Here is an 11,999-nt window from a genome sequence, read left to right on the forward strand (position 1 = left end):
TTAGACACACTTAATTCATTTACATCCATAGAAGGGATGAGAAAGGAAGAAAGTGGAATCAATACACAACGGAAAGCGATATACAAAGAAGAATCCATTATATTTCCAAAATCAAAGCGCCGAATGCTTTTATGGTTTTTTTTTTCTCCTTCCCTCCTGGATTAGCGCCGCTGGCTGCCAACGTGAGCTTGAAGTCGCCCACCTTGCTGCTATCGCCTCACGTGCTGCCGACGCCGCCTTCATGCAGGTTTGCGTGGTTGTCTGCGCCAGCTTGCCTGTGTAGGCATGGCCCCCTGCGTAGGCCTGGCCACAAGGCGGTGTAGGCCTAGGCGCCTGCCGGCCTGGCCTAGGCACCTGCCTGCGTAGGCTTGGCCTGGGTGCCTACGCTTGCCGGCCTGGGCGCTTGCCGGCCTGGGCGCTTGCCGGCCTGGCCTAGGCGCCTGCCTACGTAGGCTTGGCCGACTGCCTACGTAGGCCTAGTCTACTTCATGCGTGCGCCTCCAACAACCATACGACTAGCATGCGACCGCCCTCCAACAGCACACGACCAGCACGCGCATGCGACCCAACATAGCCAATCCATCACTTCTCTCGCTCTCTCTCTCTTTCGAGTTCAACCAAAACAAACGAACATGCTTTTTTTCTGTTTTCTCTCACCTGAAACTGTTTTTACAGTTCAAAGACATCTTTCCTCTTCTTTGCAAAGCAAACAACCCTTTCTAGACCACAATAGCTACATCACGGGTTCCTATGATGAAAAAACAACATACTGAATCTGAAAAACAACAGTATGCACAGAAAAACAGCAAGCTTTTTGAACACATACCTTTCTTCGACCTCATCTTCTCTACCTACCGACTTGCTCGTTCACGAGGCACGCGCTGATACCATTGTCAAATCCCCACCGGATCTCCTCGTGGAACGCTCCTGGCAGCATGAGACTCGAAACCTGCAAACAAACCAACAACAAGGGGGTGCAGGCCTGACTCACCTCCCAACCATGACATCCGTGGGCAGGCCCACAGTCTTGGCTGTCCCCACCGAGCCACGAGCTAAGCTAACTAGGTTGACGTACCGACCAATCTCCTCCTCGCGACGTCCCATACCGCCACGAAGCTACCCTCGCAGGCCTCGAGATTGCTGTCGGCCTTGGCTACGTAAAGCAGGTGCATTTCTGCACTAGATCCAGGCTCCAAACCATAGAGCTCTCACAAATCTCGCGAGACTCTATATGACTAATGACTAACCTTGGCCACCCTTTTATAGGCTCTTGGCCGGTCATCGGGTGTCCACACTTGGGCGCCCGCCCGTCCATACTTGGGTGCCCGCGCGTTAGTCTATCCCTAACTCAGCTCACCAATCAGCCTGCCTAGCTCCAAGCTTCCCCAAACCTCGAACTAGTCTTGTGTGCGTGTAGCACACGGTAGATACACACTGTGCACATGACACTACCTGTAGTGGCCTTCGGAGCATAAACATTGAGGAAGCCAATGCTATCCTCTCCAATCAAACTGGTAATCCACTGTGCACGCCCCAAGACTATGACTCCTGAGCCAGTCACTGCCGGCAACAGCTGCTCATTGATAGAAATACACACACCTCCTTGCGTCCCAGAGGGGCAAAAGGATGGGGACCAGAAAGTGACTCCTTCCTGGAAGAATCTTCCCGCATCGGCAGATGTGCCGCTCTAAAAGGTGATGGTCCTGGAGGAATAAAATCTCTATGGGTCCCCCAACTATGGCTCTCTGAAGCTCGCCTCTGAGGACGCCTCGTCTCTGAAAGCACTGAGGCTCCCCTAAACGTTCCATGAAACAATCGGCATATCAATCTCTGTGTGTTGCGGCACTAGCAGAACTACCCTCCACTTGAAGAGTCTTGGGCGAGGGTTTAGACGGGGAATAGTCACAATCCATGCGGGGACGAGGGCACGCCAAGTGGGCACTAATCATGTCCTCCATGTGATGCCACTCTATCCGAGCGCGAGCGCTCGTATGCATACTCCGGACTCCATCGATCACAATGGAGGTATCTGTAAGAAGGGGGAAGAGGTACCATGGCAGAAGTATGCATGAATACAGAAAACAACACCTCCAAGATGGAGACTACCATCTCCCCGGCCTCGATGGGCTGAACCTCTAAGCTCCATCCTAGCCAAAGGCCAAAGATGGGTGAAAATGTCGGTGATGCGAAGATTGTAGAGATGGTGCTTGACTGCCTTTCTGTGGATGGCAGCTGCCACCAACTCGGGATCCCACTCCGTCCCCGGGGCTACACCACTAAAGGGGAAAGAGAAGATCAATGTGCCATTATCTGGTGTAGAGGGCCTGGAGTGGTGAATAACCACACATACCCGAATAGGGGCTACTATCTCCTCAAACATGTCGGTCCCTTCCATCGCGCAAACATCGGAAGAAACTATAGTCCACATGCTTTCTCATGATCTTGGGGGCCCCACTTGGGGAATCTGGTGAGAGATCCCTCATCGGGGAGGCGACAATGGTCATCTCTACTAGCTCAGAAAATCAGTAAATCAAGCAACGGATGGAACCCGCCGACTGCCTTCGCTCTGGGTCAAGGGCTGCTTTGGGGGCGACGAGAGCGCTCTGGAGAGGTAGATAGGGGGGGAGAGGGAGGGCTCAGATGATGAGGGCGGGGCAGAGTGAACTACTGCAGATCGAGGATGGAACAAGAGAGGGGGGAGCAGGTGGGGGAGGCGGCAAGGAAGGGCTCAGGGGCAGAGAGGCCGGGGAGGGGTACTGCTGAGAGATCCATCGGAGAGGAAGGCTGCGAGGAGGGACCCGCCGGGGGCTCAGAGAGGCCGACCGGCTTCACAGAACATTGGGGTCGGGGGTGGAATCTCGACAAGGGATCGGCCGCCATACTGGTGGGACCAAAGGAGCCCGCTCCAAGACTGGAGAAGGCGCATCACCAATGGGAAAATGCTGAGATAAATGCTCATAACGGTTCTCTGACAGAACCGAACCATTCTGAGCTCTACCAGCCTCGTGTGCGTGTGTTGCGCTTAGCTCTGGTGGTCATCTGGCGGGCCGGGTGGCGTGGGCCAACCGTCCACCACTTGGTGGCAACTAGGTCATTTGTAGTCACGGCCTAGTGTTGCCTAAGAGCCTACCTGTTCCCTGCCGCCTAGTGAGGATCACCACAAGAAACGGGGGGAGAAACCATCGGAGGCAGTCTCCTGGATTGCCGTCGAGGGCAAGCTCTGGCTAAATGAAGCATTGACCTGGAAGGCCTGAATACACCACACGCTGTTGTATGGGGTCGCCTTGGAGCCTAGGAATAGATATACAATGCGGCACAAACTTCGTCGAGGCTACACAGATGCGGAGGGATAGAATCCCAGCTGCCTGTGCGAGGGCTGAGGCAGTAGTGGGGGGGGACTCCATCACACTCCCGATGGCACCACCAATCACTGGGAGAAGAGGAAGGTACTCCTTCCTAAGCCCGAAATGCCAGCGAGAGGGTCAGACGCTGGATCGAAGCTGTGCTGCCACCATGCAAAGAAGGCCTAAGTCGTACGCAATGCAAGGGGACTCAGCTGCATGACTCCGTCTGATGAGTCGAACTCCACCTGGTAGTATTCGTGCCCCAGAGGGTGAATATTGGTGATCTTTGAAGGTTCGCCAATGAGGCTTGCATGTAAAGATCCCTGAGCTATCTGCACGCAGGGCAGCTACCAACAATTTTGCAGACTAGGGCATATGTTTTTTGTCTACTTACTGTCTTGATTTCATAATAGTTTTAACCAGTGCTTTTCTCAATGCACTAATCAGGGACTTCATTTGCTACTCTTAGCTCTTACTATCTGTTCCACATCTGCATGGTTGACCAATTCCATCATGCTGTGGTTGGTCCACCTCTAATTCGGTGGCAATTCTTTCCCGTTTAGCTGCTGCCCAGCGTCTACTCAATCAGCTTTGCATACCAGGCCTGATGCAGGTTAGCAAATGCATCCACAATATACCTCATGGCTTCCCTAAACTTCCATTATGAAGACTTGGGAGCCCAAAAACGCAGGCCTGCAGTATTTTCCTAGTGTAAATACCACCTGTATGCCATGCATATGCATTTACAACATTACAGATTGATAAAGAAGCCATAGCTCCATTTAGCTCCATCTTTACAACCTATCTGCTACTTCATCAGCATTGCATACCAAGGCTGATGCAGGTAAGCAAATGAATTCTCAATATACTTCAATTGAACTTACTACAAATTCAGTGAACACTGATCCATAAAGGCCTTACAACATTATAGTGATACAAGGAGCACAAGGAAAAACGGACAATAATAAAGTAATCAACCGTATGAAGTCTTCAGATACAACACTAAGGCCACCAAAGAAGCCCCATCATGCAGTCCTTAAAGACAGGCCTTGCAATAAGTTCAAGTCCTCTAATCTAGATTATGGCAGCTATTGAACCACCTTGACTTTTAACACCCCACACGGAAAAATATGGTCTGCAATCCCGGGATATGACGATATGCCAGCTGCCCCTGTCACACCTGACAACCTGTCAAGGGCAGCCAAGCTCATGACCTCCTGCCTCCAGCAGACTTGACGCTTCTCAAGGTTCATCCCATCCCTACACACATTACTCTACAACCTAGTGACACAGCGCTGGTGCAAACATCTTCACCATAACAGAGTAATTTCAGCTTTGTTTAATGAAAATCCCTGTTGCCTCTAAACTACACGCACCTGAACTAATTCTAAGCAAGTATGCTCATGTTTGTCAGCTACATTCTCGCATGATATTATGTGCTTGTCAGTCCTCAGGCAGTGCACACCCTATTCAACACTACAAATGATATCTTTCCATGCCCCTTGCATATCTTTTTAGAACCTTTGTTATGTCTTGTTTAAGTAAATGAGATTGCATAACAGATCCTCATCGATAAAGTTCTAACTAGGATGATGCTTACAGACAAGACAAGAGATAGACAGTCTCATATGTATACATGATAAGAGGGGGTGTCTTCTGCCCTGGTGCTTGTGATTTTATCTTGTTGACGTCAAGGAGTTCAAATCAAGCATCCCTGCTTCAGAGCCACTGTGTGTGGCAAGCAAGTTTATGCTCTCATTGGCATCCTCATCCCAGCCATCTAGCATGTCATCCACCATACCTTCTTGTTCCGGAGAAGCAGATTCCAAGCCTGCGTTGTCTTCTTCCTGCATTTGGGCAGCACCGACAAAGCGGTAGGGTTCACCAAGCATGTGTGCACCTCCTGCCTGAGGCAGGATGCGGTGGGCCTGAGCCTGGGCCTGCGCCTGGCGAACTGCCTCCTGCAAGCGCGCCTGCTCTGCACGTGCCATCTCAGCCTGGGCCTTCATTCTGGCCTCTGCATCTCTCTCTGCCCTCTCCCTCTCCCTTGCCTCCATCTCCACCTTCATGTTCATCACTTTCTGCTTCTCGTCTTGGAGAAGGAACTGCTCGATCATGAGGCCCTCCTCCGCACGCATCTCCCCCTCGGCCCTCTTCTTGGAGAGGGAGTTGAACACGTCAATTTGCTTCTGCAGGGTGGTCTTAAACTCGTTGATCTTAACCGTCAAGCTCTCGTTCCACAGCTGCGAGCGGCTGAGCACCCTGCCGGTGCTGTCGAGGAACTTGTCGTTCACATCGTCGGCATCATAATCCGCCAGAACATGAAAGGGCAATAGCCTGGGAGCACCATGGGATGTGAGGAAAACCGGCGCAGCGAGACTTCAAGAAGAGGAGGAGGAGAAGGTACCTGTGGCAGGCATCCTCTAGGGATGCGAAAGGTCGCTCGATGTCGGGGTTGCAAGCCCGCTGGGCATCCTGGCGAGCGATTTCCACATCCACAGGTACCCTTGCTACTGCTCTCAGCGACGGAGGGCCGGCGGCGGCAGCGGCAGCGGCAGCGGCGCCGTTGTTACTCATGTTGATGCTGTTCATGTTGCTGTTGGCGATGTCGTTTCTTCTGGATGATCTGTTTCAGGAAGCTTACTCTTAATTTCTTTGGTTTCTCATAACTAGAAGGGAACTGTAGAGATTATTATTTTTTTGCATTTCCATTAAATAAATTCTGTGATTTTTTCAAGAGCAAAAGTGTTTTTCTAAGGTTCCATTTTAGTATCGAGTTATTGATGGTTGAAAAAGTCGATTTCTATTTTGTATGCGATATCGTTTCTATTTCAAGGAACTTCTGAGCCGCACATGCCCTTCCTCTTGAACATGCAGTTGGACTGGTATCTGTCCTCTTCCTGCATCTCATCGCATGCCTCTCTCTGCTCTACAGTCTCTCACTCTCTAGATGGCATGCTTCTCCCTCACCCACCGACTCTCTCTCTCTCTATCATGATTGTGATCTGTCTAGCTTTCTCTCTTTTGCAATTGGGTAGCAGTGATGATCTCGATGCGCAGACTTGAAAGCATCCTATTTTCCTTCCTAGCCATGCAAGAGAGAGAGAGCGAGAGAGGGGGATGGAGAGGGAGAGGGAGAGGGAGAGGGAGAGAGAGGCAGAGGGGAGGGCAAGGCAAGATGACAAAGGGGGCGCTATGAGGAGAGAGAGCAACAGAGTAGGTGGCAATTTTATCAAAAGATGCCACAATGCATCTTTTAATAAAATGTGAATACGCAAAAATAAAAGTTGTGAATATATACACGAAATAAAAGTGTAGAGATTTGAGAATATGTAAATGCTGCATTGTTCCATAAAATCAATGGATTGTCCAACACAATGACCTTGAATCAAGCACTCCTTGTGCTGATGCCTTCGTCGTGTAGGTGTCTCTAATTGATCACAATGAGCAATTGAGTATACATTTGGTTCCCGTCAATAGTTGCCATCATGCGAAATCTGGAAATACGCAAACCACGTGCCCTATGTGTGATCTATCTCGTGAGGAGCTACAACAATTGGTCCATATGTCCAACTACTCACAAGGAAATGTTTCCAAGTGTGGATGATTTGTGTGAAATTTTGGGATGTATTAGTAGATACTGACTGACTCTACTTTAACTATATGAAAACAACACATTTTGGACACATCTCAAGCAGCACTCAGAAAATAAACTAGCCCATTGTTTGTACTTGATGATGGCCACAAAGATAAAGGTTTGAGTGATAACTTCTTGATTGACATAGCGTTTTGTTTCGCTCTAGTTGTTCTCAAGGGGGGACGGGCCACCTTTGTTAAATGGTGGGTTGATACAAACCTAAGCCTACAAAATTGTCAATCATTCATTGTCATGTGTTCTTATACATATTTTAAACATGACTTATTGAAACGATGTGGCATTGATGCAAGCCTAAGCATAGGTGATGCACTAATCAGTGGATGATTCATCCTAACTATTGCTTTAAAGAAACAAAGATGACGCCCTAGCTTGCTTGATGAAATGAATGTTGGCCTAAGGATGCATAGCACTAATTGTCATTATTTCATTCTCATTGTTGCTACAAAGAAAGAAAGCTAACCTTTATAAATGACATAGGATTGAACATGATAACCAACATTAGAAGCTAATAAAGTTAGTCATTTTGACCATGGGAATGCTTCTTTTGTGCATATATGTGGGAGTTTTTTTTTTTTAAAGACCAAGGAGGACCACTTGAGATAGCCTTACTATTTTGAAAGTAATGGGTTTCGTTCTATAGAGTTTACCTTTGTCTAGCATGTAGTAGCAGCACATCATATGATTAGACACTGTGTTGTGGATGTTTTTTGCAAGGGATATTTTTATATATTTATAGTGTGGGAATGGACAGACCGCCTAATGGCATGCGGGAGGAGGAGGCAAGTATTGAACCTAGGTTGTCATGTGCACGGAAAGAGCCCTTACCTTTGGGCTATCCCCCCCCCCACACACCTCTGTGTTGTGGATGTTTCGTTGCATTTTGATTTCTAAGATTTTATAAGTTTTTGTGTTGATTTTTTGCTTTTAGCTTAATTTTTGTGTGTGATTTCCTTCCATAATGTTTATTTTTTAGTTCAATTTCTATTCTTGACTTTGGTTTAGAGCTTATCTTGAACTTGATAATGCTCTTTTTGTTTGATAAGTTTAATTAATTAGGAAATAGCAAGTAATAGGGCAAGAATTTTGTTTAATCACTTTAATAGTGAGTCGAATTTTCTTGGTTAGTTTTAATTCTCTTGTTTTACTAACTACTAGAAATCTACTTTTTGTGTTGAAGTAATGTATTATTTCTCTTGTAACTATTCAACTTTATTAAGTACCTAAAACATAGAAACTCTCTAAAAAAATAGTCGATTAGTTAATTTATTCTTTAATTCATTAATTTCATTAGGTTTAGGTTATTAGTAAGCATCTCCCACAATCTAGAAACACCCAAGAAAATTCTAAAAAATAGTTTGCTAGAGCACAAACGTACGCATAATAGTGTGTGAATACACACACACACACATTCATGTGTCAGAGCATCTACCATAGTGAAGGCCCAAGCTAAGTGCTTTTTATTGTGTATTGAGTTCTATTATCTTCTAAAAGTAGATAGGAGCCAAAAGAAAAAATCTCTTGCTAAGATAATGGCATATTGAAAAGCATGTTAATTCACACACATGATCACAAATTCATGGACATGATCATGCATTCACAATCACAGAGAAAAACATGATCGTATAAAGGTCTCTCTACAGCTGAAGGATAAGTATGTTCTTAGGCTATCATGGGAACATGATTAGGGTTCAAAGTTGCTCGATGCCAATTGCTACTGTGTCACATACGTTCGGTCGCACCACATACACAAGTGCTCTTTGAAGCGTGCGGGATGGTCACCCATCACACGACTGTCCAACTTGAGTTGCCTTTAAAAAAAGGGTTTAAAGCTCATGTCGAGGGGAATGAGGACAATTTCTTAACTTGTGAATATACAAAATATAAGTTTATGTCATGAATATATATATATTTGTTCACAAGCTTGAGCACAATTTCCAATTTGTATCAACATTCGTTGGGCATGAGTACAATTTTCAATTTGTGAAATAAACAAAACATAATAAAACACTTGACATGAATTTACAAGAGTCATGAACATAAATTTACACGCATGAGAACAAACACTCAGGAGGGACATGAGTAAACCAGAATCGTGAATCTACATAGGAAATGAAGGCACAATCATTTCTTGAAACTTGAATTTAGTAAGTCTGTAAATCATGTGCTCAAAACATGATCATATATTCATGGATGTGATCATTGCAAGGATGCAATGATAACCCGGTCCTTGCGACTTGCTCCTACTCCTAGTTGTTTACACACACTCTTCCTCTTCCTAATTATCGCCCTTGAAGGTTTCAATGCTAAGCTCATGCATAAGTACTCTACGTACGTAATTACTCTAGAATTTAGCTCATGGACTTAAGCTAAGGTCTTCCATGGTGGTGTGGTGTGAGGTGGCATCGTGGCAATGTGGTATGCCATGGCTCCGTCCAACCTTTGTTTTTGTAGGTTAATATTTCTTCCTCCTCCTATCGCTTTAATGGAATTGAAGCTTCCTTGCTTTCCAAACTTCTCCAATGCCCTCAAGATTTGCACATCGAGAGTAGGAGACCATGTCCCAAAAGGGTCTCACACAAGTTCTCTTCCCTCTTCCCAATCACTCACTTCTTCATAGTCCACTCTCTCTTAACTCTCTTAACTCTCTTATCCCTATGGCTTCCATGGTTCTACTCCTTTTCACTCCACTATGCAGCTCAAGAAAGTGGAATCACATTCACTCAAGAAGCTCTTATGCATGTTCGTTCTACTTTCACAACCATACATAAAGCTTTAAGCGTGAGCTAATCTCTTCCCTAGTCACTCAAATCTAGCAAACTTGAGCTTAAACATGAGCTAAATCACTCAAGGACATAACGTTGCAGTCAAATCATGGAGAAAGGACACTAGTAAGAACCAAGCATCATTCGCTAGAGGGAACAAGGAAAAACAACACTAGTAAGAACCAAGCATCATTCGCTAGAGGGAACAAGGAAAAACAACATAAAGTTTTAAGATAAAGCATGTGTGGTCCATTACAAACCATGTGTGGTCTATTAAAAAGTAGAGAAATCGACTTATACACCAATGGATAAGACAAGTGATGGGCATTTCACACTTATCCTCCTAGGCCCAAAACTCACTTATAACTTAATAATCCAATTCTCTACTCTAAGTTCTACAAAATAAATAAGCCTAAGGCACATTATCAAGCATACCCTACTGCCATCAAAATGGTTTTCTATCATGCGATTTGGTTCCACACATTTATCATTAGGAACCCATTTTCACCTAAGGCACCTTATTGCGCATACCTAGTGTTATCATGAGCTTCTATGAGCACAATTACCCATCATTAATGGAGGAAGCCAAAATGTCTTTGTTAGATACCCGTAACGCCACTACGGGCGTTACCACGAGAGGGGACGGCCTCTGGCTCACCACCCAGCCATAGAGGAAGAATGAGGATTGCCCCTCATCCCCCAGGCTATATAGTGTGTGGCCTACCGTCCACACTAGCCTGGCCGCCCATGACTCCGCATGGGCGTCCTCTCCCACTGAACCCCAGACATGGCCATCCGGTCTGCCGTCGGTCATCACAGGCATTACAGCCTACGTGACATTACCCCCCCCTTAAGAAGAGTTTTCGTCCTCGAAAACAAACTGGGGAAACCTTTTGGAAATTGCACTACGGCGTTCCCAGGTAGCTACCTCCTCATCCCTATCTGTCCATTTAACAAGTACCTCCTGGTACACTTTATGTCAGGTTTGTCTGTCACGATACTGTAGAATCTTTTCAGGTTCATGTGGTATCTTTGGTGGCTCTATCAAGTCCACAAAAATCTCTGGAGAAACTGCATTCTCTAACCCGTGAACTGATTTCTTCAGTTTACTGACATGGAAGACAGGATGGACTTGAGAACTCTCCGGTAACTCAAGTTTATATGCTACGTCCCCAATCTTCTTAAGGATTTTAAAAGGACCACAATATCTCGGAGAAAGTTTATTACACTTTCCCGTTTTCATGGTTTCTGACTGTGCAGGAACCTTGAGGAATACAAAGTCACCTTCTGCAAAGGTCACCTTTCTACGTCCTTTATCCGCATAAGTTTTAGCGCGATCCTGAGCGCTACGAATGCTCTCACATGCGGCTCTGAGCATATCATTCATATCTTCAAGAAAATCCTTGACAGATTGAATTTTCTCCTTTTCTAGGCCTACAGCCATCGGAGATCTCAGCTGGAATCCATACATTAACATGAATGGTGTAAATCCAGTCTCGCTGAGTGTTTGGAGCTGTTATAGGCAAACTCCAATAAGGGCAAGTACTCTTCCCAATTAGATTGCTTCTTACTAACATAAGAACGCAACATATCCTCTAGAATTTGGTTAACTCTTTCAGTTTGACTATCAGATCCTCTAGAATTTGGTTAACACTTTCCCGTTTTCATGGATTCTGACTGTGCAGGAACCTTGAGGAATACAAAGTCACCTTCTGCGAAGGTCACCTTTCTACGTCCTTTATCCGCATAAGTTTTAGCGCGATCCTGAGCGCTACGAATGCTCTCACATGCGGCTCTGAGCATATCATTCATATCTTCAAGGAAATCCTTGACAGATTGAATTTTCTCCTTTTCTAGGCCTACAGCCATCGGAGATCTCGGCTGGAATCCATACATTAACATGAATGGTGTAAATCCAGTCTCGCTGAGTGTTTGGAGCTGTTATAGGCAAACTCCAATAAGGACAAGTACTCTTTCCAATTAGATTGCTTCTTACTAACATAAGAACGCAACATATCCTCTAGAATTTGGTTAACTCTTTCAGTTTGACTATCAGACTCCGGATGATCTGCCGTACTCATACTCAGAGTAGTATCCAACTTTTTGAAGACTTCCCTCCGAAAATGACTGTTGAACTTTCTATCTCTATCCGACACTATATCTGCGGGCAGGCCATATAGCTTGTAGAGATGTTCAATAAAGAGTTTTGCCAACTCTGGCGTTTTAACAGTTTTC

At 45.8% G+C, this 11,999-nt stretch overlaps 1 protein-coding gene across 1 annotated transcript; it reads right to left on the reverse strand.

Annotated features, from left to right (window-relative positions):
• Window positions 1–4,234: 4,234 nt before the first annotated feature.
• On the reverse strand, window positions 4,235–5,989 carry LOC147640659 (uncharacterized). The gene is made up of 2 exons (XM_086813893.1): window positions 5,752–5,989; window positions 4,235–5,681 (listed from the first exon to the last, which is right to left on the reverse strand). The coding sequence occupies exons 1-2, from the start codon at window positions 5,934–5,936 to the stop codon at window positions 5,021–5,023; spliced, it is 846 nt and encodes a 281-aa protein (XP_086670019.1). The 5' UTR covers window positions 5,937–5,989; the 3' UTR covers window positions 4,235–5,020.
• Between the last annotated feature and the right edge of the window lie 6,010 nt (window positions 5,990–11,999).

Source organism: Cibotium barometz, chromosome 2 (genome assembly GCF_041138505.1).
Source record: "Cibotium barometz isolate CiBa-2024 chromosome 2, ASM4113850v1, whole genome shotgun sequence".
Classification (NCBI taxonomy): Eukaryota; Viridiplantae; Streptophyta; class Polypodiopsida; order Cyatheales; family Cibotiaceae; genus Cibotium; species Cibotium barometz.

What these genes read in the sequence shown, in the direction of transcription:
- LOC147640659 (XM_086813893.1), bottom strand. Translation starts at nt 5,936, where the DNA reads ATGAACAGCATCAACATGAGTAACAACGGCGCCGCTGCCGCTGCCGCT. An exon ending in CTAGAGGATGCCTGCCACAG is followed by an intron (nt 5,682 to 5,751) that starts GTACCTTCTCCT and finishes TGGTGCTCCCAG; the next exon opens with GCTATTGCCCTTTCATGTTC.